We start from the raw sequence: 27239 nt of genomic DNA on the forward strand, positions 1-27239 counted from the left end.
TGTGAGATGAATGATGTCTGCCACTGTCACACCTATATCTATTGAAAAGTCCTCCCATCATGTGAGATGGACCTTACATTTTGCTCCTGTACCTTGCCTCAGTTTCAAGAAACAAAAAAAGTGTATATTTACTAAGGTGAGAGTTTTTAGAATTGGAGATGCTGCCCATAGCAACCAATCAGATTTTAGCTATTATCTTCTAGAAGGTGCTAGTTAAATGTTAAGCAGAATCTGATTGGTTGCTATGGGCTAAAAATTCTCACTTTAGTAAATATACCCCAAAGTGTTACAGTTGTGTTTTTCCTGATTGTTCCCTGCTAGCACAGAACAAGGCACTGTTTCAGTTTTTAACAACAGAATAGTATAACTGTATAACTGAAAACAGAAGGTAAATGTGCTATTTACCTGTCCAATATTAGCAGTATTAAATAACTAATATATAGGTAAATGTATTACTTACCTATCCAGTATTAGCAGTATAAAATAACTAATATATAGGTAAATGTATTACTTACCTGTACAATATTAGCAGTATAAAATAACTAATATATAGGTAAATGTATTACTTACCTATCCAGTATTAGCAGTATAAAATAACTAATATATAGGTAAATGTATTACTTACCTATCCAGTATTAGCAGTATAAAATAACTAATATATAGGTAAATATATTACTTACCTGTACAATACTAGCAGTATAAAATAACTAATATATAGGTAAATGTATTACTTACTTGTACAATATTAGCAGTATAAAATAACTAATATATAGGTAAATGTATTACTTACCTGTACAATACTAGCAGTATAAAATAACTAATATATAGGTAAATATATTACTTACCTGTACAATATTAATAAAAAAATGTAAACTTATCAAATACAATTTCAGACACAATAGTAAAGGACAAGTAACCATATTCCAGAGCTGATTAAATCTGCACAAACTCTAAATCAGACAATTACCATCTGAAGGACCTTCTGTAATCTAAATCAACGCTCTTAATATGGAGCCCAGAGATATGATCCAAAGTACATTGTACAGAAGTGACAAGGATGCTTAGTAATATTGCACAAAGACATATGGATAATGCTGGGTACACACTGACAGATATGTTGGCCGATATATCTGCTGCACGTCGGCCAGTGTGTACCAGCGATATGTCTGTGAACGGCGTCGCTCACAGACATATCGCATTGGCTGCGCTGCACAGCCGATGGACAGGTATGTCTGCAGACCACCCATACACACACAGTGGCAGCCGCAGGGAGGGGGGCGGGACACTCCCCCGCCCACCAGGACACGCCCCCCGGCCGCCGGAACCCGCTGCAGTATGCAGATGATGGTTGTTCGGTGTGTGAAGGACCACCATCTGCAGATATATCTCCAGATCCCTCGATCTGCAGATATATAGCTTAGGTGTGTACCAAATGGCAACTGCTGAATTCTGCCAATTGAGTAGCGTAAGTGGTCTGTCTGTAAAATGTCAGAAATATACAATGACTTTGGCCTCTTGGATAAATTTGTTAAAATTAGGGCCAGCACTTCTAAGAAGCTATAAAGCTTGTTCACAATGGTGGCCCCACGTAGAGTTCCTGCCACTTCTGGTATGGAGCTCTAGCAACTGAACATGAAGGGGAGGAATGTGTACTTTATACGGGCACATAGTTTTCACAGTGAAATAAACTTCTATAGCCATTCAAAACAGGATCCATAGAGAAGGATACAGCTCAGTGCAGGACAATGATGAAGAGATTTTATTTCTTTATTTAATCATGATATTGTCTCACATGTACACAACAAATCAAAGAACCAAACCAGCCAAATCTATTCAAACGCTAGAACAAAAACGGTGACTGAACATTATCAAAAGCCTGACTAATCTGAGAGCAATCTAGAGAGAAACACCTGAAGGTGGCCAATGTAATACAGTTGATAGGCAACTGGCTCCATTGTCACCAGGAGCTGCATGGAGAAGGAGCGCCGCTGATCGGTGCTCCACCTCCAGTGGCGTAACTATGGAGGGTGCAGGGGGTGCGGTCGCACTCCCTGCACCCTGCATTTGCCGGACGCCCGGTGAGTGTGTTACCAGCAGGTGTCCGGCTCCTATTCTCCCCCCGGCGGTAGCTGGAGGACGGAGCTCACTCCTGGGAGTGACGTCATGATGTCACTCCCATAGTTCTGAGGAGCACTGCATAGGGGGATCTCTACTGAGGGCACTGCATAGGGGGGCCACTACTGGGGGCATTGTATAAAAGGAACTGCATAGGGGGCAGCGGCAGCTGGGGCTGGCATAGGTGCTGGGGGGGTGGTACATTTTAATTTGTGGGGGCTCCAACATTTATCTTGCCTCTGGGCACCTGGGATGAAGTTACGCCACTGATCAGCTATCTTACACAAATACAAAACAACACAAAACTGCTCTCTCCCAATCAAGCCCACAGCCAACCGGACAGCATAAACTATATAGCTAGAGCTGATTGCATGATGCAGAGTTTAGCCAAAGTAAGTAATCTAAGGGACTTATCCTCCTCTAACAAAGTCTTTTTACAGTCCATCATAGTCAGGACCGGGTCACACAAGGAAACTGCAGCACTTCCGATATCCGTCAGGAATACAATGTTAACTATCAAAACTGCTGGACCACAGGTTCATACTCACACAAAGATTAGGACTTCAGAAAAGATCTAAGCCAAGCAAGTGATAACAAATTACAAAGGCTAAACCATCAACACTCTTGCAATAAAAACATCCGCACTTGATTACAGTTTATACTTAAAAAGCAAAGTAAAGAGTGCAGCAGTGAGTAGAACTTTGAATCGTCATTGTGTCAAGGGCACATGGTCAGTGTGATGTATGTGTAGAGGGCAGTCAGTGGATTAAACACACTCTCCATAACCCCACAATTATTCTTTACCATTCATTCCAACTCTATACCACTCTTTTAAAAAAAACATCTAAGCCTCTGTTATCCAACCTCTTTTCCTCACCAGTACCTTCCCAAAACACAGTCTCCAGCTACTCACTCAAACCACTACCATCCTCACGGGCCTTCCTAGTATCTCAATATGCTTGAAAAATAGATCTATTATTCCAATTGAGGGGGTATATAAGAGGTCACCTGGAGACATTTGGGAATATGCTTCTGGCGAAGCTGGGTGTGTCTGCCCAGGAAAATGCGTTAAGCTTTTAAACTTGACTCTAGCCACATTATTCACTGGATCCAGAACTTTGCATGAGGACTGAAACCTTTTTGGGCTTGGCTATCCACCTCCATTGGTTCCAGACTTCTGCAGCTTTTTTGATGCCTAGTGGATTACACCTCTAACTTGGTATTATTGCAAATCGTTACCAAGAGGATTTTCTGGCCTACACTCCACACAATTGGTAATAACCTGCTGCCCAAAAACTGGATGCTTTAATAGACCAACTGAACAAGTTCCTAATATATACTCCTTACTATAGGAACCTGTGTTGTGATGCTCATAGTTGAGTCATTGTTTTTATATAACAATTTTACTAATATTGTTCATTTTTTATAATAAATATGTGTGTAATTTTTTAGATCTTATCCATCCAATTCAAATTATTTAATTTAATATTATATATAAGCGCTGGTTTTCTCAGTTTATATTTTCCAATATTATCCCTGCAATAAGTCCTTTAAAGGAGTACTGAACTGATTTCAAAGTAGTTATTTTAATGGAAACATAAGATAACAGTATTATAATACTGTACATATGTCATGTGGAGAGAACATGAATAGTAGTACTTAATGGGATGGGTTGAAATACCGATGCTGGAAGCCCAATCACTGAAGATCCCGGCTAGGGCAGGTAAGTAACTCTCCCCTCTCACCCCCCCTAAGCCTCCTTTAGTGGTGCCTAACCCTAACCGGGGGGTGGCTAACCCTAAGTCCCCCCGGGTGCCTAAACCTAACCCCCATCCGCGGCTGGACATTCAGGATTCCGGCGTTCGGTATGCAAACGCCGGCATGCTGATGTCCTTCGGGGTATCTGCATCGGCATTATGCAGGGCGGTGAGATTCCGGCATCGGAATGTTCTTGGGCAGCACGGTTGGCACAGTGCTTAGCATTACTGCCTCTCAGCCCTGAGCTCTATTCCTGACCAAGTCACTATCTGTATTTGTATGTTCTACCTGTGCTTGTGTTGGTTTCCTCCGGATGCTCCGGATCCCTCCCACACCCTTAAAATATAGTGGTATGTTACTTGGCTTCTGACAAGAAAAATTAACTCAAATGTGTGTCCATGTGGTAGGGAATATAGAGTGTAACTTCCACTGGGACAGGGACTGATGAATGACTGAAATATTAGCTATGTAATATGCACTATATAAATAACGGTTCATAAATAAATGAAGGAAAAGGTGACATTTTTTTTATGCTTAAAGCAAGTAGAAGTAACAACAAGAAGAGGAAGGTGGTAGCGGCGTGGTGGTCTGCAAAAGATTAAATAAAAGAACCAAGGTGAGAGTCCTCAGAGTAGGGAATAATTACACTAATAATGGAACATGGGCACTAAAGTTTGCAGTCCAAGGTTCCCATATTTTTATTTTTTTTTCAAAAATGTGTTTATTGAAGTCATCAAACAGATCGTAATATACAAATAAATGTATCACAGACATGTATCATAGTCATAACATATACACGTTATTAACACATTTTAGAAAGAATAACTTCACTACAATTTTCTCCTTTTACCATTCCATAAAAGTAAAAAAAAAAATATTCAAGAAATTGTTATTATAATTTCAACCACAATAAAATAATAGAAAAGAAAATAAGAAACGGGTATTAGGATAAAAAAGAAAAAAGAAAAGAGAAAAGAAAAAACACCAAGGAGGGGATATGGTGGGAAGGGGGGTGTGAGCCATACACTCCCGGCTCCAACCCTACCATGCTCTGTCTTCCTTGATCATTTTTAAGTGTCATTTGTTGGGGGATCTTGTAAAAGCAGTCTAGTTTCATACCATTGTGTTGATTTGAAACATTGTTGTATTTGCCTTTTAATCTCAGAGTTTAAGGTATCAATAAAGCTCTCCCAAATTAAGAAGAACTGTTCTGTTTTTTTTTCCTTGTCAAGGGAGGAGTCGACCCAATCCATTTTTAAAATATAAAATAATTTTTCTTTGAACATATTTAATGAAGGAGGGGTAGGAGCAATCCGTTGTTGCAGGATACATTTTTTAGCTACAGCCGAGATAATTAATAATAGTTTTCTACATTCCTTAGAAATTCTAGTTATTCCTGGAATATATCCCAATACAGCCCATTCTGGTGTTAATGGCAAATAGTTAATCAAATCTGTGACTACATATTGCTTTACTTCAATCCAAAATTTCTTAATAACCCTACAATCCCATAAACAATGATACAAAGATGCTTCTGAAGGTTTCCATATTTAAAAAAAACAATATTATCATTATCAAAGATTATTTTGGTCTCAATGTATACAGTAGCACAATAGTACCCAGACAGCCTTGTGCCTGCTCAGGATCCGTATAGAATGAGTTGGCAGAGTGTAAAGTGACATACATAACCTATTGATGAACAATCACAGTACTATCATGTTTGTGCCTCATCCATGAAGTTTTCCCAGTATATGACCTCCAAGAACACATCAATGTCATACACACAGACAATGCCTAGTGAATGGCAGATCACTATTAATAGTTATTATATTGGACTACAGTACTAACAATAGCACTGTAAAAACATCTGATTAAGAACATGAAGTTAATTTAATAATAAATTACATCTCACATTATTACCAAATAGTGATGAGGAAAAATACTTATTGAAGCTAAAAGTGAAATGAATTAATATCTCACCGTATAGTAATCTCTGAGCATTTCGCCAGTCGTTTTCTTGCGCTCTTTAGACCAGTATAAATTTGGCCCATCTCCATAGCGCCTTCCAATCCCACCACTTCTAGCCTCTTATCACTAAGATCTGTAGTAAGAGAAATGCCAATAAACACCTATAATATGATCATAATTGTACCTATAGCGCCTAATCAGCTACTGTGGCCAAGCTCCAGAATACGACAGCAGCTCCATAGGGGCCTATTTATTAATTATCGTGTTTTAGATCAGATTATTATTTCTTATCATAAAAATAAGAAATTAAAAAGCGCTGACATTTACCAAAACTCACATCCAGGGACAGGGGCTCCGGTAGGTGCCCATCTCTGCCATGTGTAAAAGAAAGTGGCTATTGTTCACCATTGTGATCTATAGCGTATACAGTAGGTTACATCGGTTAATGGTGTTAGCTACCAGGTCCAAACTTGGTAAATTTGGCATTTAAGATGCTCTTATAGAAACCTATAGGAGCTGCTCTTGCAATCTGAAACAGGATTGCAACAGATATCTCTGATATCTGCTGCGGTTCCTTGTAGATACATTGAGGGGAACTTTAATATTTGCAGGTGTTTTCGGGGGACATCCCACAAATATTCTATGATAAATATGCCTCTTAGTGAGGCCTAACTAAAGATTGGTACAGTATATTCACCATACCGCTCCTGCTCATCCCTCTGCCCTTACTTTACTTCTTGTCTGGTTATCCTGCTTACCTGCTTTACAATTGTCTCAATTATCCACCCTGAAGTCTTTCTCTAGTTAATCTGTACTCTCCAAATACCATATTGTATTACTGCTTTCATAGCTGTAGCTATTCTTCAAGCAATTAAGTAATTTATGATTTTATTTACCCCTCTTGGGGGTAAATTTACTAAAGTGAGAGTTTTTAGAAGTGAGTTTTAGAAGAGATGTTGCCCATAGCAACCAATCAGATTCTAGCTATTATCTTCTAGAAGGTGCTAGTTAAATGTTAAGTAGAATCTGATTGGTTGCTATGGGCAACATCTCTTTTAAAACTCACTTCTAAAAATTCTCACTTTAGTAAATTTACCCCTTGGACTTTGTTTCTAACCAAGATACAGCAGAAAATACATTTCCCATTTCCCCCATTGCTCCGGTCATTGGCCGCTCTGCAACAACTGACAGCAGAAGAAGTGCTCTGGTCAGTGGCCACTCTGCAACAACTGACAGCAGAAGGAGTGCACTGGTCAGGGGCGGCTCTGCAACAACTGATAGCAAAAGGAGAGCACCGATCAATGGGCGCTCTGCAACAACTGACAGCAGAAGGAGTGCACCAACCAGCGGCCACTCTGCAACAACTGACAGCAGGAATGTTCCTCAGTGGGCGCTCTGCAGAAACTAACAGCAGAAGCCACGCACCTGTCAGTGGCCGCTCTGCAACAACTGACAGCAGAAGGCGTGCACCGTGACACGAGTTCTCCTGCAATCACTGAAGTGATATGATTGACAAAATGAGAACAAGTATTCTCCCTTTCCTGAAGGTACTCCTCACATCAAAGGTGTAACTACCATAGTAGAAGGCGCTGGTGGTACATGGGGTCCATTATAAATGTTTGCTATGGGGCCAAAAGATAGAAGGGAGAAGAGTAGGACACAGTATACAGGGGCGCTGAGAGGGGGGGGAGCAGGTACAAATTACCCGGGCCCAGGCTTGCTGGAGGGGCCCGGCGGGGGCCCTAGTCCGGCACAGCCCCCCCCTCCCTCCTACATCACAGCAGCCCAGCACACACTGCTGTGTGCTGGGCTGCAGTGGGAGACTGCTCGCAGCAGCTGGAGCAGTCTCCTATGCCTATGGGGGGAGCGATCATGCTGATCGTGATCCCCATTGGCTGTGCGCCAGGCTGAGGGGCTCACAGTGCCCCCCTCCCAGTGAAGCGGCGCTGCTAAAATGTTTTTTTTATTCTGTGTTTTTTTCCTAAGGGGACGTGGCCACGCCTCCCCTGATTAGGCCACGCCTCCTGTCACCCGGGCCCGCCGCGGCTCTTGGCCGCCCTGACAGTATAAGTACCGTCTCAGATGGGAAGTGTGTGTGGAATGCCACTGCAAGAAAAGTATATCTTACTGCTTAACAATGCAATCAAAGGATTACAAGTTGTCTATTTGAATATTATGTCCAGCTTTATAACAGCATTAATATTTCTCTGAAATGTACATTAGCTTATGTGAATTGTTTTGTTTTATATATATACACTGTACATATATATATATATATATATATATATATATATATATATATATACATACATACATATACCTGCAGATTAAAGGTTAGAACCTAGATGGAATTTTTCACATTACTTACTAGTCGGTTAGGCTTTAAAAAGCTATGACAGCTAACTGCACCATCTACTGTCTCCTGAAAGGAGCTGTGTATTTAGGGGACTTCACATCTATAGTTGCATCTGTCTTCCAGACAGATGCAACTCACTCAGATTGTTCCGCTCACCTTGGACACATGACTTCAAGGCCTCAGGATCAGTGATGACCTCTGGTTGGTTATGACATGAAGCATTTCGTGCCTCCCCCAGAGGTTTCCTCGTCTCTCCCCACAGATTGGAGCCGCCATGCATGCTGGGTATGTTAATGACTGCTATACCTTCAAGTGATACAGAACTGAGATCCAAGGAGGAGCCACAACACTACGGTAGACAGAAGAACAAATAAGGAATTAATGATATACCACATACCATAAGGTAATTGACTACAGCACTTACGGACAATAACATTATATTAACTTTTTTCACTTTGAAAAAAAAATTAATGTTTTCAACCACATGACCATGTACAGACAACTGTCTGCAATTAGCTATCTAACAATAAAAGGATCTAAATGAGCCTAAAATATAAATGCTTTACTGCTGAAAGACAACACACTTGTCAGCATCTCCGCAGCACCAAGTTAGATAAAAAAATTTCAGCAGAGCAAGTTACTATCTATTAGGAGGAAAAGGGGGGTGATGTGCAATGCCGGGCAATATCTTTTTCAACTGACTTGATACATATCAGCTGAATTCTTAAGCACACAGCCCAATATGTTTTTCTTTTCACCAAAAGGCAGCATTTACAATCATCTTACTATTACCATTGAGAGAATCCTCTATTGAACTTAATCAGAGTGTCGAGCATCATCAATTCTGTGCTATGCACTGTGGATTATCTATGCGCTATATAAATAACAATTAATAAATAATCTATATAATAAGGGAGAATGCATGTCTGTCTGTCCTTTATTCATGGCCAGAGTTTTGGACCTAGCTCCACCAAATTTGGCATGGTGGTGAAGTTTAACCAGGATTAGGTTTTTTGCCTAGGTTTGAACTTCATCAGGGTCACACACTGTCACACAGTATACAATCGGGAAACCGGCTGCCTTAATACCGACAGCCGGCTTCCCGACTGTCATATCCCGGTGAGGGTGAAATGCCGGGCGTCTATATCTAGACTCCTGTCATTTCCCCAACGCCGGGAGACAGGCGCCCGGCATCCCGATTGAAGGGATGCTGGGCGCCGCGAGCGGACAGCCGCGCGCGGGGGGGGAGGGGGGGGGGGTGTGGGAGGGTTAGGTATAGGGAACCCGGGGGGGTCTTAGGGCTAGGCACCCCCCCGGGACACTTAGATTTAGGCAGCGGGGAAGGGGGGGGTTAGGGTTAGACACTTGGGGAGGTTAGGCACCCCTAAGGAGGGTTAGGGGGTTAGGTTAGGTTAGTTTATACTTACCTTAGCGATGATCGGGATTTCCAGCGCTGTCGGGCTTCCGCTGCCGGGAACTCTGCTTTTGTCGGCCAGGCACTGCCGGGAATCGAACCGCCGGCCGCATACAATTCCTGTCACATGAACCCTAAAAATGGGGACACTCTTAAATGACACAGGTTCCGGGGATGGCTCCATTGGGAATTGGCAGTCTGCCAAAATCCTGTGTGAAAGCTACAAAAGTATCCTTTTAACCTCACAGCCTGAGCAAACTTTATGACTCATGCAAGTTCACCTTAAAGCCAGAGTTGGTTCTTTTTAAAGTGACCATATATATTAGTTAGTCCTCTGTGTTTTGCATGCAAGAGCATAACTAGAACTTTGTGGGCCATATAGCAAGATCTTAAAAGCCGCCCCCCACCTCCCAGAGGTAAAAAAACCCACATAGATTTGCCCCCACACAGAACCCATTCATGTTATGCCACAAAGATCCCATTCAGGTTATGCCACACAGTAGTAACACTTATACACATTATGCCGAACAGCAGTCGTGCCCCTTAGCAGCCGCAGCCCTTGCACCCACGGTAGTTACGCCACTGTTTGCATGCATGTTAGCAAACAGTGGGGTCCTTTTCAGGATAAATGGAATAGGTTTATAGGCGAGAACAATGTAAGCAAATAAAGGTTGCAGGTGTACTTCAGGGTCCAATCTTCACCCCGGGCAACGCCGGGCATTCTAGCTAGTAATAAATAAAAGTGACAGCAATCTTATGCATTTATATAGTCATATAACGTCACTGTGACATCTACTAGCCTTATAATTGACTCTAGGTTCATAGGGCCTTATTCATTAAGGAAAGCAACTGCTAAAGCGTACGCAGAAGGCCAATTGTTGCGTACTGTGCAGGGGTATGCATTGCAGTGCGCGAAGACAACACTGGGATCGCACTGTAATCACCCAGAGCCATAACAGGGTGATTGACAGGCACTGAGCATTTAGGGGTGGTGACGGGGGTGGGTATGGGGGGGGGGGGTGTTGGAGAAACACAGGTGTGTCTGTCCATTTGAACGCCGTTGCATGAGTGTTCATAAATTAGCCAGTGCGATTGCATACGCAGCTTGAGTACTTAATGCATGCAACGAGGTTATCAATTTCTAAGTAAGGTCAGGGCTGTAATTCTGCTTGAGTGCCGATGGCACTCAATGTTACCGATGTCTATGGAGGTTTGCAAGGTATTACGGATGTGAGATATCAGTAGTGGGAGGCAGTGGGCGTCTCTATCCTGGCAGTGCGACAACATTGCGATTGCAATCAATAGCATATTTTCGCAGCAGACCTTCATGTGATTACGCAATAGCGATCCTTAATGAATCAGGCACATATTCTACTATATAACAAAACTGATATATGAAATAGATATTTTGAATACTTCCTCTGAGTTAAAAGGTTCTAGGTGTTGTAGAATGTTAAAATTGAATAGCCCTAAGGCTTTGATCATTATCTTGTGAATATCATCTGATGGAAACACTAACCTCAATTGTAACATATTCCTTCAGCTTTTTGCATGTAGAGAAAACAGTCTCTGATGTAGCAAACTCAAAATACCACAGCTTGTTCTTCATCCTTTCAGTAAAACATACAAAATGCCTCTTGGTATTTTTTTTTTTTTTAATCAAATACTTTAAATGAACAATTTTTTGGCATTACAAAATAATAAAAAACAAAAACAAAACAGAGGATACATAATAATCATAGTAAAAGCGATAGGATACAACAAACAGACATTACGATCACAATATGGTAAAATGCGCAGCATAAAATACAACCACCACCAATAAAACATACTTCTAGGGATTAGAGTAAATACGGGACAGGAACAATCATAAAGACTATGATAAGTGATCAATAGTCAATAGTCGATACAGGGCCAGAAATGTGTCAGATAGAGGAGGAGGCATCTGCCGGCAGGTATCATACATAGATACATAGAGAGACGGAGGCATCTGCCGGCAGGTATCATACATAGAGACGGATCATACACAGAGACAGAGGCATCTGCCGGCAGGTATCATACATAGAGACGGATCATAAATAGAGACAGAGGCATCTGCCGGCAGGTATCATACATAGAGACGGATCATACATAGAGACGGAGGCATCTGCCGGCAGAGGCATTTCAGCTGAGGTCACCATGTGGAGATTAGTAGAGCAGAGATGTACTAAGCGATGGAGAAAGATAAAGTGGAGAGAGATAAAGTACCAACCAATCAGCTCCTGGCATTTTTGAACCCAGCCTGTAATGTGACAGTTGGAGCTGATTGGTTGGTACTTATCTCTCTCCACTCTATCTCTCTCCAAGACTTAGTACATCTACCCCAATGAGTGTACGGGGGTAGGAGGTTCAAGGACATATCTGGACTCGTGCCAGAGGGTCCATATTCTATCAAATTTTAGGGGCACTTTCGATTCTGATACATAAAACTAAAACGGTTACGTTAACCAGCGACACCCAGGATACAAAAGGAGGAGGATCAGAAGCCTTCCATGTGCGAGTAATACACACATGGGATAAAGTTAATAGATTACTCACATATAAATGTTCAGACATATAAATGGAAGGACACAGAGAGGATCCACCAAGCAGAGGTTAAAAAGGCAATTGCAGGGGTCTAACAGGGGAATCTGTATACCCGTATCTTGTATACAAGCAACAACCCTAGACCAAAAGGAGGCAACATGAGGGCAGGACAAAAGCAGATGCCAGAAACCAGCAGAAGGGGTTGTACACTTGGGACAGACATCCGAAGACCGACCACCAAAGCTATAAAGCCAATAGACCCTGTGTAAGATATAGAGTTGGATTTGGTGATATCTGGCATACACCGTGGCATCCCGGGGAGATCCCAGTAGGGACTTCTAGTGTTCATCTGACAAGAAGTCCAGGTCTGCAGCCCACTGGAATCTCCAGTCGCACAGCCCATCAGCCTCATGATGTGAGAGTAGAGCGGAGCAGCCAGGGAAGTAAAGTTCCGACCAGGGAGAGTAAAGACTAACAACCGGAAATTGAGAGATAGTAGGGGTATCCCTCCCTCACTGTGCACATAGAGCATGTCGTAGTTGCAGATACCTAAAAAATAGATGGGCTACGAGGACAAAGGTGAAGCATAGATAAGCAAAGTATTGGAGAGACCCATCATGATATAACTGACCAATTGCAGCTACACAGATCTGCCCTCAAGTTTATGTACCTCTGGGAAGGAAGGGTTACTCCAAAGTGGAGAGCAGGGATCAAGCTCTGAGTCCACCATAACCTTAGCCACAGCTAGCCAGACATTACATGCCTGCTTCAATAAAGGGCGGCATCTAGATAGCGTGGATCTAGCCAGAATAAACTGTATTGGGGTAAAATGTACACCAGCCTTCTCTATAAGGGCCAAGGGAGCATCGCCCTGTTTCCGTGGGTTAACCCATTCTCGTAAGTGAACTAACTGGGTTGACAGATAATAGAGGTGCAGGTCCAGTAGGGCCAGGCCTCCCTCCCCCCAAGACCAACAGAGGGTCCTATAGGCTATGCATGGTCGCCTATTCCCCCATACGAAAGGCCACTTGGTAATTTATTAATATTGGATGATTATTGTGTTTTGACCCACCTTTTCTAAGTAATGATATTGACCCACAACTTTGGGAGTCTGCTATAATCTCCATAGAGCCACTGAGTTACATGCTGCTGAATAAGAGGCAAACATACCTGCTATAGCCACAAGGCATGTTCCAGTACAGCCCCTGATTGAATGGCTGTGACATCCACCAATCAGGAGCTGTGCTGATACACGCCTCTCTTCCATAGCGAAAAGGAGGTGAACACATTTCATTTCAGCAAACATTTTACACTAGCGTCAAAGGGATCTGTGAGAGTTCTAACTTTATCAAAACATATTGTTACCCCAAGAGTACCCTTGAATTATGACAGGTCATAGTCACCTGCTGTTGAATTTCTCAGGATATTTCTCCCTCATAACATGGAACCGGTGAGCGATGGATGCGTCCTGTAGAAAATAGACACCAAGTGAGTTTTTTGAGTCTACGAATTTGTCAGCGAAGTTAGAACTAATATTAGCTTTTAAATTTGAAACAGAAAAACCATATACTAAATATTCGCTTTTAAAATTATGCTACTACAATTAATCTTTGGATCTAATTCAGAGACATACGTAAAGTGGATTTTTACGTTACTGTCCAAAGTTTGCAGATCTGCCCAAGCGCACGGGCCACACTGCGCATGTGCTGATCTATTTCTGTGACGTCTGTCGCTGTGCCCCAAAGCCCTGCATGATTGACATGCAGCTGGCATTTGGGGTCGGCAGTAGGAAGCAGGGCCGCCATCGGGGTGCACTGCCGGGACTGGAGTCCCGGGCCTGGACAGAGAGGAGGGCCCGCCCTTACCTCCGATACCCGTAGAGCTGCATAGTGCCGACACTCCCAGAAGCCATGGAAGCATTGGCCCACAGTTGCAACAGTTGCGCCGTGCTTATCATGCAGCGGTGAAGGCAGCGGTTATAGATGGATCTATCCCATGCAATACTTTTATTTTATTGAGACAAGGCGTGCATGACATCACACGCGCGGCAACACTTTCAGAGGAACCGGCCGTGGCGCGAAAAGGAACAGCCAGAAGATACAGGAGAAGGGAAGTGTCTGTGGGCTGCAGGGGACTGGAGAGACAGAAGGGTGCTGGCTGGGGAGACAGAAGGGGTGCTGACTGGAGGGGTGTATCTACCTACTGGCCAGGATGGCACTCGCCAGGGGCGCCGGCCGATAGGGGGGCGGCGCCCAGCATTGCCACCCGCGGCCAAATCTGTATGTGTTGCTGCTGCTCTCTTATAAGCCAGAAGCATCAGCAAGCCTCAGCGCTTGTCGAAGAGGGAGAGGAGGAGAGTGGAGGGTGACCAGGGCCATCCGGCCACATATGATACGTCAGTCGGGCAACGCAGCGGCGGCCGGAGGCGGAGCAGGGGATGGCAATACCCCAGATCACAGGCTAGCTCCACCTCCTCTGCCCGAATCCAGACACTGACTTGTAAGAGAACAGAACGGACCGGGCAGCACTGCCGCTGAGCTCCTCTGGGAGACATCACAGGTCACGCACGCTGTCATTGCCTGTCTGCCCCTCCAGTCACCCAGGATCTAGCTGTAACCATCACCCCAGCCTTTCGAAGACCCGCGGAGGTGTCCTGACAGTGAAGGAGGCGCAGAGTAGTGTGGGGGTGGGGGACTGGAGCACACAATAATGGACACTGATGGTTATGAGGGGGCGGGATAAAGCCTAATGGGGAGGAGGAGGGGGGGTTAAGTGCAGAAAACCAGACAATGATGGGGAGGAGGAGGGGAGAGAGCAGAACAGACACAGAGGAAGGGGGAGCACAATACCACAGATGGGGAGTGTGCACAATAACATAGATGAGGGGGAGCACAACAACACAGATGGGGGGAGGAGGGGGGACACAATAACACAGATGAGGAAGGGGGGTAGCACAATAAGACAGATGAAATGAAGGGGAAGGACACAATAACACAGATGAGGAGTGGGGAAGCACAATCACACAGGCAGGGAAGTGAACCAAAGCAAGGACTGTACGGCTGCACTCAGTGTACCCTTCACAGAGTGTAAATATTCTGAAAATATATAGGTAGGGGCACCAGTCTCTTTCTTTGCAGGGGTCCTCGGACCCCTAGATACACCCCTGCTGACTGGGGAGACAGAAGGGGTGCTGGCTAGGGAGACAGAAGGGGTGGTGACTGAAGAGACAGAAGGGGTGGTGACTGAAGAGACAGAAGGGGTGGTGACTGAAGAGACAGAAGGGGTGGTGACTGAAGAGACAGAAGGGGTGGTGACTGAAGAGACAGAAGGGGTGGTGACTGAAGAGACAGAAGGGGTGGTGACTGAAGAGACAGAAGGGGTGGTGACTGAAGAGACAGAAGGGGTGGTGACTGAAGAGACAGAAGGGGTGCTGGCTGGGGAGATAGAAGGGGTGCTGGCTGGGGAAATAGAAGGGGTGGTGACTGGGGAGGCAGAAGGCGTGGTGGCTGGGGAGGCAGAAGGGGTGGTGGCTGGGGAGACAGAAGGGGTGCTGGCTGGGGAGACAGAAGGGGTGCTGGCTGGGGAGACAGAAGGGGTGCTGGCTGGGGAGACAGAAGGGGTGCTGGCTGGGGAGACAGAAGGGGTGCTGGCTGGGGAAATAGAAGGGGTGCTGGCTGGGGAGACAGAAGGGGTGGTGGCTGGGGAGACAGAAGGGGTGGTGGCTGGGGAGACAGAAGGGGTGGTGGCTGGGGAGACAGAAGGGGTGGTGGCTGGGGAGGCAGAAGGGGTTCTGGCTGGGGAGACAGAAGGGGTGCTGGCTGGGGAGATAGAAGGGGTGCTGGCTGGGGAAATAGAAGGGGTGCTGGCTGGGGAAATAGAAGGGGTGCTGGCTGGGGAAATAGAAGGGGTGCTGGCTGGGGAGACAGAAGGGGTGCTGGCTGAGGAGACAGAAGGGGTGCTGGCTGGGGAGATAGAAGGGGTGCTGGCTGGGGAGACAGAAGGGGTGCTGGCTGGGGAGACAGAAGGGGTGCTGGCTGGGGAGACAGAAGGGGTGCTGGCTGGGGAGACAGAAGGGGTGCTGGCTGGGGAGTTAGAAGAGGTGCTGGCTGGGGAGACAGAGGGGGCTGACTGGAGCTGGAGAGACACTGCAGGGCTGTAGCTGAAGAAACACAGAGGGGAGGGGGGAAGCCTATTTTGTCAGTCCCAGGCCCTACAATTTTTGATGGCAGCTCTGATAGAAAACGTGGGCATGTCGGCCCCCTTTTCTGGGTGTGTCGGAGCCAGTGTCTGCTTTCTTGAATGCATCTTCACTAGCATCGGCAGCATGATTTTGCAAGACATCCGGAGCAACTTGAGGGTTACTCAGATGTCCGATGTTCAAGCAGTTGATCCGATGCTGTGACCTTGGATGCAGCAGCGGATCAGAGAAGCCGGCAGTGGGTGTCTTTTGCCTTAAGATGGCTCCTAAGGCTTATGCATATTTTAGTACAGACGCAGCGGCTTATAGCATACATTTCTGAATGAGGCCCTTTGTTACTATGTTTTATCACTGCAAATATTTTTACTGTTAGTTATATATCCATTGAAAAACAAGCAAAACCAAACTCAGATGTTTAGTAGAGTTACATTTGGAAATGGCTCCTTTTGTAGTGCTGGGGATTCTGTGAACATTATCAGGTGATTGGTAGTCATGCCCGAATTAGGGCAATAGATTTGCAGATGGGGCTAGCTACCTCTTAAATAGGCCATTTTGCTAGTAAAATCCCAAGGTGATCTAATAGATTGTATCTAGGACTTGCCTCTCCTGTAGCTGGCAGGATCAACACGAGTATTACAAAACACTTGTTGATCCCATAGCAATGTTTTAAAGGTCTGCCAAATACTGCACAATGGTGAACAACACATAAACACTGTAGCCGGATCATTAGGTAACAAACTTTTGTTCTAAGGCCCAGTGTGCGCTGAGGGGCCCAGATTACCCTAACCAATTGTTGAAAAGGGAGGTTGCCTCCTCACCACAGCTGCAGGGCAGCACCCTGTTACTTGCTAGTTCCACATTTTCTCAGTAGACTCAACCGAGTAATCTAGATACAGCTGCTGTAACTCCCTCTGCCACTTCCCAATCAGGACATCATTACATTTGAATTGAGCAAGGGAGATAGCTTATCAAAAAACTAAAAAATCTGCGCTGTCTCTATATTATATCACTAAATGATTTAAGATAGATGCGAATGGTGAATACAGACATGTACATGGTCTGTACTCACCATTCGCATCTATCTTAAATCATATAATGATATAATATAGAGACAGCGCAGATTTTTTTGTTTTTTTGTTTACCACATTTTCAAACTGACACAGAGTTTGATATCTGCTGCAGTCCTATACTGTATCCTATATTATATTACACGATATCTGTTAATATTGTTAAGCGCCAGAATTATATTTTATTTGAGATAGCTTATCACACTAGTCTGGCAAAATCAGCAAGATGATATAGTGTTGGAGAAGGGCCATAACTAAAGGGATCAACATGGTGGATCTAGAAAACAGTTAAAAGGACTATTTAGTCTATTTTGTAAATGTAACCTCCAAAAAAGTCCACAAATGACACTTATCCTTCATATTGCTGGCAGTGAATGTCCTTACTATTTTCTGTATTATGCATCTGTTTTTGTGCTAACTTTCTGATAGGAAAGCAGATACGTGATTACTGGCATGAAAATAAACATGATTATTTTATACTACTGTACATTAGGTACATACCACTCCAATGGAAAAGTAGTTATTGATGATCTCATATGGTACAGGGTCTCCCTTCTCGTTAGGGTTCTCGGGTATGACCTCAACATTCCATCGGTCCATCAATAGGATTGTGCTACTTTCAATGTCTTTCAATACTTTACCAAGATTTTCTCCATCATAGCCTGCAAATAATGAATGAAAGTTATGTGTCTCCAGTGGCAACATGCTCATTCAGCCTCTTATACTTTTCCATATTGATTGCTGTAACCGCTGCAGCAATCCACTCACCACCATTCACTCTACTCTGTGCAATGTATCCACCACTGAGGCTATAAATCACTTATATGTTAAGCCATTAAACCTGTATTATATGTGTCTATGCGTTGTAGTAATGTGCTGTATAACCACTGACACTGGTCTTTGTGATACTATACAAATACAGTTGTACATACAGGCAACGTTAATACATACAATCACAATCTAATCTCTCGGCTGTAGTGAATGGGAACATATTTCAAACTAAGGGGTCTATTTATCAAGCAGTGAAAAGTGTGGAGAAGTGAACCAGTGGAGAAGTTGCCCATAGCAACCAATCAGCCCCTACCTATTATTTTATAGCCTGTACTTGATAAATGCTACTTGAAAGCTGATTGGTTGCTATGGGCAACTTCTCCACTGGTTTACTTCTCCACACTTTTCACTGCTTGATAAATAGACCCCCTAAGTGGTCTATTTACTAAGCAGTGTTAGGAGACAGAGTGAAAAGTGATAAGGTGCCAGCCAATCAGCTCCCAACTGTCATTTTTCAAACACAGCCTGTGAGATGGCAGTTAGAAGCTGATTGGCTGGCACCTTATCACTTTTCACTCTGTCTCCTAACACTGCTTAGTAACTAGACCCCTAATTCTTTATTCCGAACAATCTGAAACACATTTATTTGGCTAAAATGTATCTGGTAACGTTAGACAATTTAGCATGTGTGCTCTCATCATGCACAATATAAATTAGATCATACTGGACTGGACAAAACTGGGTTAACTGGGTAAGATGAAATCTCTGCATGGCCAATGATACTGTCAGGTATGTGAGTTTTTCGGCCAAATGTCTGTGATCTGGTCCTCCACAAGCAGGCTACAGAGTTGTCTTTGTACGACTGACCAGGATACCTAGATTACTCCAACATAACTTAACGGACCCTCACCTCCTCCCCATCGGAGACATCGCGCAAGGTCATTGCCAGTGCCTAGTGGCAGCACAGCAACAGGTGGTCTTTGTGGGAGATTGGCTTTATCTACAAAAGATAAGATCTAATCAGACAAAGTACATGGCTGCAAAACAACGTGAAATCATTATAGGCCATCATATGTATTTCTGCTGTAATCAGTGTAATGATGGTTTAGATGTTGGGCAATGGTCTGGTTTATTACCAATATTACTTATTAGAAGCCTAATGCAACCCCCTGAAATGTCTCTTCCTCTCACCAATGGCATCCAATATCCAGCCAACTGTGCCATCCCCACCACACACCAAAATCCGATAAGCAGGAACATCCCGGAAAAAATTCAGCCTGGAGATAAATAACAGCAAATACATAGACAACAAAATAGGAAACATTTGTATTTGCAGTATACATTTCTATAATGTTACTTTTCCCCTCTCACAACACTTCTTACCCAGGTGCAGGACCCCCCTTTAGCAGGTTATAGACTTGTCGGGGGTTCAGCAGATACTGGAACTTGCGAAGAACTCTGTAATGAAGGAGAGATATTCATCACAATTAAACAACAGCAGCTCAACACTTGTACTGAGTAAAAGCAGCTTATCAGGTACATAGAACAGTGTAATTTATGTATAACAAATCTTACACAAATAAATGTGTTAAATTCGCTATATCATCACAGGGGGGATGTGATCATAATTCCAACCACTGGGATTTCAGCGCCGGAATCCCGACACCTGTCAGAATCCTGGCACCAGTATCCCAACCGCTGGAATCCCGAAGGTAAGTAGTGGGGTTATGGGAGGGGGTTAGCGTTAGGAGTTAGGCACCAGGGGGAGGGTTAGGCTTAGGCACTGGGAGGGGTTAGGTTTCGGGTGCGGGGCGAGGGAGGTTAGGTTTAGGCACAGGGTAGGGAGAGGGGTGGGTTAGGATACCTACCGACAGGTGTCGGTATCCTAACCCTGTCGGGATGCCGGCGTCGGGATTCTGGCCGCTGGAATACCGAATGCCGTCATCCCATACCCAACCCCATGACAGGAGTACATTTTTATCAGCAATATGAGAATTAGAAAGGCTGCGACAAAAGGCAGACCTGCAATCAAAGCCCTTTTCCAAATATCTTTAGTACAAATGGGCATCTGAAATGGCTGCATACAGTATATGTTAGTTACAAGTAATTCTTTTATATGCAACACAATATATATAGGTCACCTTTGTTCCAATTCCTCGGCTAACCCTCTATCAAATTCTGCTTTTATCTTGTAAATGTCTTCAATCCCTTGCACTCTGTTAAATCTCCCGTCAATGTCCTGTTCAGCCTTTTTCTCTGTTGAGGCTGACCTGCTTTATACCTTCTTACCAACATTGCTTAACCATACTTAAAAACCTTTAAAATGAGTCAATAAGATAATTCTCTGATGCTCCTTTGATGTCTGGGAAGAGGATTTGAAGCATACAAATCAAGGATTAGCATAGACCTTGAAGTAATATTGATAAGTGCATATGAAGGACTGGTGTGGTGCACCTTTCTGAGATGCTCTGGGCCCTCTCCCATGGGGTAAGTTTCCCCTAATAACAATCACTATTGCTCTATTTGAGATTTTAGCATAAAAGTTCTTTAACTAAACTTAAAAACTATTCATTTATTAGATTCTTAGTAAGGCATCAGTGTCCTGATGGTATACATACTTTAAATACGCTAATGAACCTAGTAAACTTGAATTTTATGAACACACAGAACATTATTTTGGATCGAAGTCACAGACAGGCTTTATGATGACCATTCTCTGATGGTAGGTTAGCATCACTCAGACTCACCGTTCTCCCTGCTTTCCCCCACTTTTTGGATTGAGAAAGACGAGTAGAGGGTGTGTGTCTAACATTGGCACTATCTGCAAGCACAAAGACATATGTAACAATATGTATTGCTGGAGGAGAGATAAACCACCACAAGCAGAACATTACGACACAGTTAGTGGTCTAGTTACTAAGCAGTGTTAGGAGACAGAGTGAAAAGTGATAAGGTGCCAGCCAATCAGCTCCCAACTGTCATCTCACAGGCTTTGTTTGGAAAATGACAGTTGGGAGTTGATTGGCTGGAACCTTATCACTTTTCACTCTGTCTCCTAACACTGCTTAGTAAATAGACCCCTTAGACCTGTAAATGATACAGTACACAGACACAAAGTTACAATATTAGAATAACAAGCTGTTTCCATATTATTACAGCAAATATACATGATAAAACAATTGATCAAAATATAGAAACATACATTGAGACATTATTTTGAAGTGCCCAACACTGTGCTGAGTGATTCTGCGGCCAGAACCCTTGGACCCCAGGACTGATTGTAGTAGCTCTCTCTCTTTCTCTCTGTCACTAATCTCTTGTGATTGCCTCTCTATTCTGTGTCTGTCTTATCTGCCCTAACTCATGTGTAGTGACTTCCCAGCAAATTAAAGGAGTATGTAAGGCCTGTTGGTACACTAGAGGTTGCAGGGGTGTCTTGTGGCTTTTCTCTGTGCCCAACTCTACTTTAGATATTCTTATCTGTGCTTGTTATAGGCTATGGCCTTGTTCCAGTCATTCTTGTCTTAGTTTGTGGCTGTGTGTCCTGTCATCCTCACAATACAATATATCTTGTGTATTCTATGTTTAACCTGTGTTTGCCCTTTTCAGTTATTGTTGCTAACCTTTGCTTGTTTCTCGATTTTGATTTGCACGGCACCCTTTCCTCCTTCTCCAACTCTCCCTGTTGTAATTCCAAAGTTCCTCATGACCCCAAGACCTGGGGGCCTCAACATACCTGAGGACAGTCACAAGGGAAAAGGTGGCTGCTATAGCCCCAGAATATAGCTTGGTGTCAGATTCTCTCTCTTCCCTATTCTTGTTACTCTTGCCTCAAGTCTTGTCATATTTTTTTAAGTCTGTGTATGTTTATATTGGCTCTTGGTACTGATCATGTCTGGTTACCTATTTTGGTAATCATCCTATGTCCACAGCACTGGCGAACTCCTGTTCCTGGCTGAGGTCTTTATGTGGCTCTCACCCTTGCTTGTTATATCCCTCTTTGCTATATATATCCTTGAGTCATAGTTCCTTCTCTGTAGTCTGAACCTACCCATCCTTTGTGTTTCCTGCCCTAGAATTCCGTTCTCCCTCACTTACTTGTTTTTGTACTTTGTAAGGCGCTGGGGAACACCTGTGGCGCCATATAAATAAATGATAATATTAATAATAACTTACTGATCAGCAATCCCCTGCCGACTGTTAAGGTATCCGGTCTTTAGGTCAACAGTAAAAAGGTAGACAATGTTTAGGTGGACAATACAAGTTAGACAGGCAATAAGTTGACAGGGTCTGAAGGTCGACAAGGTCTAAAGGTCGACGCACTACAGTTCGACTAGTAAGAAGGTCCACAGGGCCATTAGGTCGATACACAATGGTCGACTAAAAGGTGGTCACAACTTTTTTTTTTGTAAGGTTAGAGTTAGGCACTTACCCCGACGTTAGGGTTAGGCACCAGGAGGGAGGGTTAGGGTTAGGCACTTACCGGAGGGTTAGGCACTAGAAGGGACAGTTAGGGTCAGGCACCAAGGGGAGGGATAGGGTGAAGATTAGGGCTAGAAAAAAATAAACATGTGTCGACTATTTCTGTGCCGAACATTTGTGTGTCGACCTAATGACACCGCCGACCTTCTGTCCATGTCGACCTTTAGTGTGTCGACCTTCAGACCCTGTCGAACTATTGCCTGTCTAACTCGTATTGTCTACCTAAACATTGTTTACCTTTTTATTGTAGACCTAGTGATCCACACCCGACTGTTACAGCAGAACAATATTCACATTTCCTGCTTGTAGGTTATTTGAGCCAAACTTTAAATCTGTTCTACATAAATGCCACCCACTATTTAATATAGCCATACCCATAATTTTGCATGACTGCTTGTGTTACTTTCCACACAATATACTGTGTCACTAGGATTACACCACTACTTGTAACCATCGCTATGGCTATGCCATTGGCTGCCAGAGAAAGGGTAAGTTCTGACATTACATTTTAACATCCTACTCTGAATAATTAACCTTTTTAAGTTTAATTGTTACTTAAATAATTTGTCCTTAAAGAGAATAGTGAAGATAATGATAACCTGGCATTAATTTAACCCATTATATTTATTTTGAAGTAGTAATGATTTTTTAGGAACAATTAGACACGTTTTTCAGCATAACAACAGATAAAGGTACAAAAAGTCAGTAGGTGAATGCAGGATATGCAATGGTCAGGTTACGGCGACCCTCACCCGCAATGCCTGTCCCTCTGCACTGCTGAAGCTCTGTGATGTGTCCTCTGGGGAAGCTATGAGGTTCTTCTGGCTGTTCTGCCGTTCCTGCAAAGCAAAGCAGTGAGAACTGACGTGTGTGTGACCAGGTAAAGGGCGGAACAGTGGACGTATAGCACGAATATAAATGAAAGGAAAGATATACAAAAGATGGATGGAAAGTTATAGTAAGATTGACCATAGGAGACACCTCATTATAGCACATACTGATGGGCACAATGAACCCACCAGGATTACTGGATAAATGGATGAAGGAGGCAATATGTGATCTCGCAGGATGCCACCGTCACACTTCAGAGGGGTAAAGTGAACACATTCATCGTGAACCTAAAATAAGAAGAACGTTTACCAGTGAAAAAATGTGTCGCTATATAATGCCTCAATTACAAACAGGCTATTTCACCTTGCATTATACACAGAAAACGGAGTTGCATATGCACTATGCGATCATTACTGTTCACATTTAAAATAGGATTTTTGGGTACTTACCGTTGAATCCTTTTCTCTGAGTCAGGCTGGTGGACACTGGACCATGGGTTGTAGGTGGGAAGGGGTGGATTTGGCACGAACACTGAAATCTATAACTCCTCCCCTCTGCAACCCCTGACTTCAGTACAACTTCAAAAGTGCCTGGTAAGGAGAAGCAATACTCAGTGACACTGTCACTCCGAAAAATAAAAATGAAATTGACGGTCCATACGACCCAAAATCATAACTCATACTCAATACCGCTGAGGGTGAAGGAGGGAACGTAGTGTCCCCCAGCCTGACTCAGAGAAAAGGATTCAACGGTAAGTACCCAAAAATCCTATTTTCTCTTTCGTCTGGGCTGGGGGAACACTGGACCATGGGATGTTCAAAAGCCGCCCCCATGGGAGGGAACGCTCAGATTGCCAGACCGAAGAACTGTACGCCCAAAATGGGCATCCCCTGGGCAAAAACATAGAACCTCATAAACGTGTGGACAGAGGACCAGGTAGCTGCGTGACAAACCTGTTCAGCCGAGGCCCCGTGACGCGCCGCCCAGGAGGCCACCACGGCCCTAGTGGAATGAGCTAGCACCCTAGCTGGTGCCGGGCGCCCCGCCTCTAAGTAAGCCCTTGAAATGGGTGTAATATGCATTACCGCCGGCCTTCAAATCTCGACAGCGGAAACTAATCTAATTCTACCCCCTAACCCTCCTTTAGGGTGCTTAACCATAACCTCCCCCCCCCTGTGCCTAACCCTAACCCCCCCTCTAAGTGCCTAAATCTAACCCCCCCTTCCCCACTGCCTAAACCTAAGTCCGCCGGAGAAGGTCCTAACCCTAACCTCCCCCCGGGGGTGCCTAACCCTAACCCTCACTCCCCCTAGCCTAACCCTAACCTCCCGGGGGGTGCCTAACCCTAAGTCCCCCCGGGAGCCCTACTCGTAACCCTTTCCCCCCCGTGGCTGTCTGCTGTGGTGCCCAGCATCACTTCGATCGGGATGCCGGGCGCCGGTCTCCCGGCGTCCGTAAAATTACAGGCGTCTAGATTTAGATGCCAGTCATTCAACCCTCGCCGGGATTAAGTAGTCTGGAAGCCGGCGGTCGGCATTTAGACCGTCGGTTTCCAGACTACATCCCCTTGAAATCACTAAGCGGAGCCATTTTGCAATGGTCTGCTTTGTGGCTGGCCAGCCCCGTTTGTGACTGAAACTTGCTGCTCCCTGACTCGACGGAGTACTCTTGGTAACATGGGAATTGGAGGAAAAATGTACGCCAGACGGACGTTCCAGGGAACTGTCATGGCATCCACTGCAAATGCCAAAGGATCTCAGGACCTCGCACAAAATCGAGGGACCTTGCAATTGTGGTGAGACGCCATCAGGTCCAACTCCGGCAGCCCCATCTCTGGACCAGCTGCTGGAAAACCTCGAGGTGGAGAGACTACTCCCCTGGCAGGAACGTAGTCCTGCTGAGGTAGTCTGCCTCCCAATTCTCCACCCCCGGTATGAAGACTGCTGAAATTGCCGGGAGGAATGTCTCCGCCCAAGAGAAAATGAGACTGGTCTCTGCCATGGCAAGTGCGCTTTTGGTTCCGCCCTGTTGGTTTCCATATGCCACTGCCGTGGCATTGTCTGATTTAATCCTCACTGGTCGGCCCGCCAGGAGGGCCTGAGCCCTGCACAGTGCCAGATAAATGGCCGGGAGCTCAGCATATTTATTGGGAAATCTATCTCCGATGACGACCAGATCCCCTGGAGACAGAGGTTCTCCGTCACCGCTCCCCAACCTCTGAGACTTTCGTCTGTTGTGACAATAATCCAGTTGGGAGTCACCAGGGACTGACCCTGGAGAAGGTAATCGGTAATCAGCCACCAGCTAAGTGACTGATGAGTGCTGTCTGACAGAACCAGCAACTGAGAAGAAAGGTCGTCTAAGCGGCCCATCCAATTCCGGAGAATCTCCCACTGGAGAATTTGTGAATGGAAGCAGCCGTACTGGATGGTCTCGAAGGTAGAGACCGTCGTGCCTAATAACCTCATGCCCAGCCAAACGGATGGCCGAGGGGCGGACAGCACTTTCCTAACTAAGCCCTGAAGGGCCTGGGCAAAAAAAACTTTTCCAGTGCTCTATCAAAGATCACCCCCAAAAACGTCAGACGTTGGCACGGCCTGAGGTGATTCTTCTCGAGATTCAGTATCCACCCATGATGCTGTAACACCTGCACCGTGATCCAGGTGGAGCTGAAATTGGGCAGCAGAATTCGCCTTTACTAGCAAATCGTCCAAATAGGGAATCACCATTATTCCCTCGGAATGCAGTAAGCTTGCCATTGCTGCCATGATCTTTGTGAAGACCCGCAGAGCTGTGGCCAAACCGAACGGCAGAGCATGGAACTGGTAATGGGCTCTTCCGACCGCGAACCTGAGTAGAGACTGATGCCCTGCTCAAATCGGTATGTGGAGATATGCATCTCTGATGTCGATAGACACCAGAAACTCGTTTGCCGACATACCCTACATCACTGATCGGAGTGACTCAATGTGAAACCGATCCACCCACAGGCTGGCATTCAAGGCCCGTAGATTCAAAATCGGCCGATAAGTGCCGTTGGTTTTCTGGACTAGGAACAAGTTGGAGTAAAACTCCTGTTCCTGTTGAGCCTGTGGAACAGGAACTATAACCCCTTCTGAACAGAGGGAACTGATAGCCTGGTTTAAGGCCCGTCTCTTCTCCTCCTCCCTGGGTAATGCTGTAGCAAAGAAACGTTGTGGCGGCTGCCCCCTTAGGTCGATCACATAAGCTCAGGAGACAATGCCCCTTACCCAAGCATCTACTCCCGAAACTACCCACCTGTCTCAGAAAAGAAGGAGACGGCCCCCTACTTTCCATGAGACCGGATGGGCTGAGATCCTATCGGGTACTCGGCTTCTCAGATGCCCTAGCACCCGGGCGCCTGAATGTGCCGGAGAATCCACCCCTGGGGGCAGAACCCCTACTGAGAAAAGAGCGTCCCAGGCCCCCTGACCTCTAATCGTTCCCCCTCCTCGAAAGGTGGAATGGAATACTCGGAAACGTGAGCCCTTTAGCTTCTGGGGCACCACAGGTAGGAAAGTGTTCTTTCCACCTGTCGCCTGGGATATAATAGGATCAAGCTCAGAGCCGAAGAGGATGCCTCAACAAAAAGGCAGAGACTCTAAAGCGCGTTTAGATTCAGCGTCCGCCTCCCAGGCTCCAAGCCAGAGTGCTCTGCGAGCCGCGACTGCCGTGGCTGAGACTCTAGAGGAA

The 27239-nt window shown here is 44.9% G+C and overlaps 1 protein-coding gene across 4 annotated transcripts in view; it reads right to left on the bottom strand.

Moving 5' to 3' along the window:
- The window catches only part of DGKA (diacylglycerol kinase alpha), a 170290-nt gene that overhangs the window by 5434 nt on the left and 137617 nt on the right, over positions 1–27239 (bottom strand). For all 4 annotated transcript variants that reach the window (XM_088473074.1, XM_088473073.1, XM_088473075.1 and 1 more), the window contains 11 exons: positions 23714–23812; positions 23447–23533; positions 20960–21033; positions 19596–19670; positions 19404–19489; positions 19123–19212; positions 17943–18103; positions 13580–13644; positions 11131–11221; positions 8354–8546; positions 5854–5974 (listed from right to left, as the gene is read on the bottom strand). In XM_088473074.1, the coding sequence (XP_088329200.1) occupies positions 5854–5974; positions 8354–8546; positions 11131–11221; positions 13580–13644; positions 17943–18103; positions 19123–19212; positions 19404–19489; positions 19596–19670; positions 20960–21033; positions 23447–23533; positions 23714–23812 (1142 nt within the window). The remainder of the gene's footprint in view (positions 1–5853; positions 5975–8353; positions 8547–11130; positions 11222–13579; positions 13645–17942; positions 18104–19122; positions 19213–19403; positions 19490–19595; positions 19671–20959; positions 21034–23446; positions 23534–23713; positions 23813–27239) is intronic.

This window comes from Taudactylus pleione, unplaced genomic scaffold (genome assembly GCF_031769625.1).
Source record: "Taudactylus pleione unplaced genomic scaffold, aTauple2 ptg000130l, whole genome shotgun sequence".
Lineage (NCBI taxonomy): Eukaryota > Metazoa > Chordata > Amphibia > Anura > Myobatrachidae > Taudactylus > Taudactylus pleione.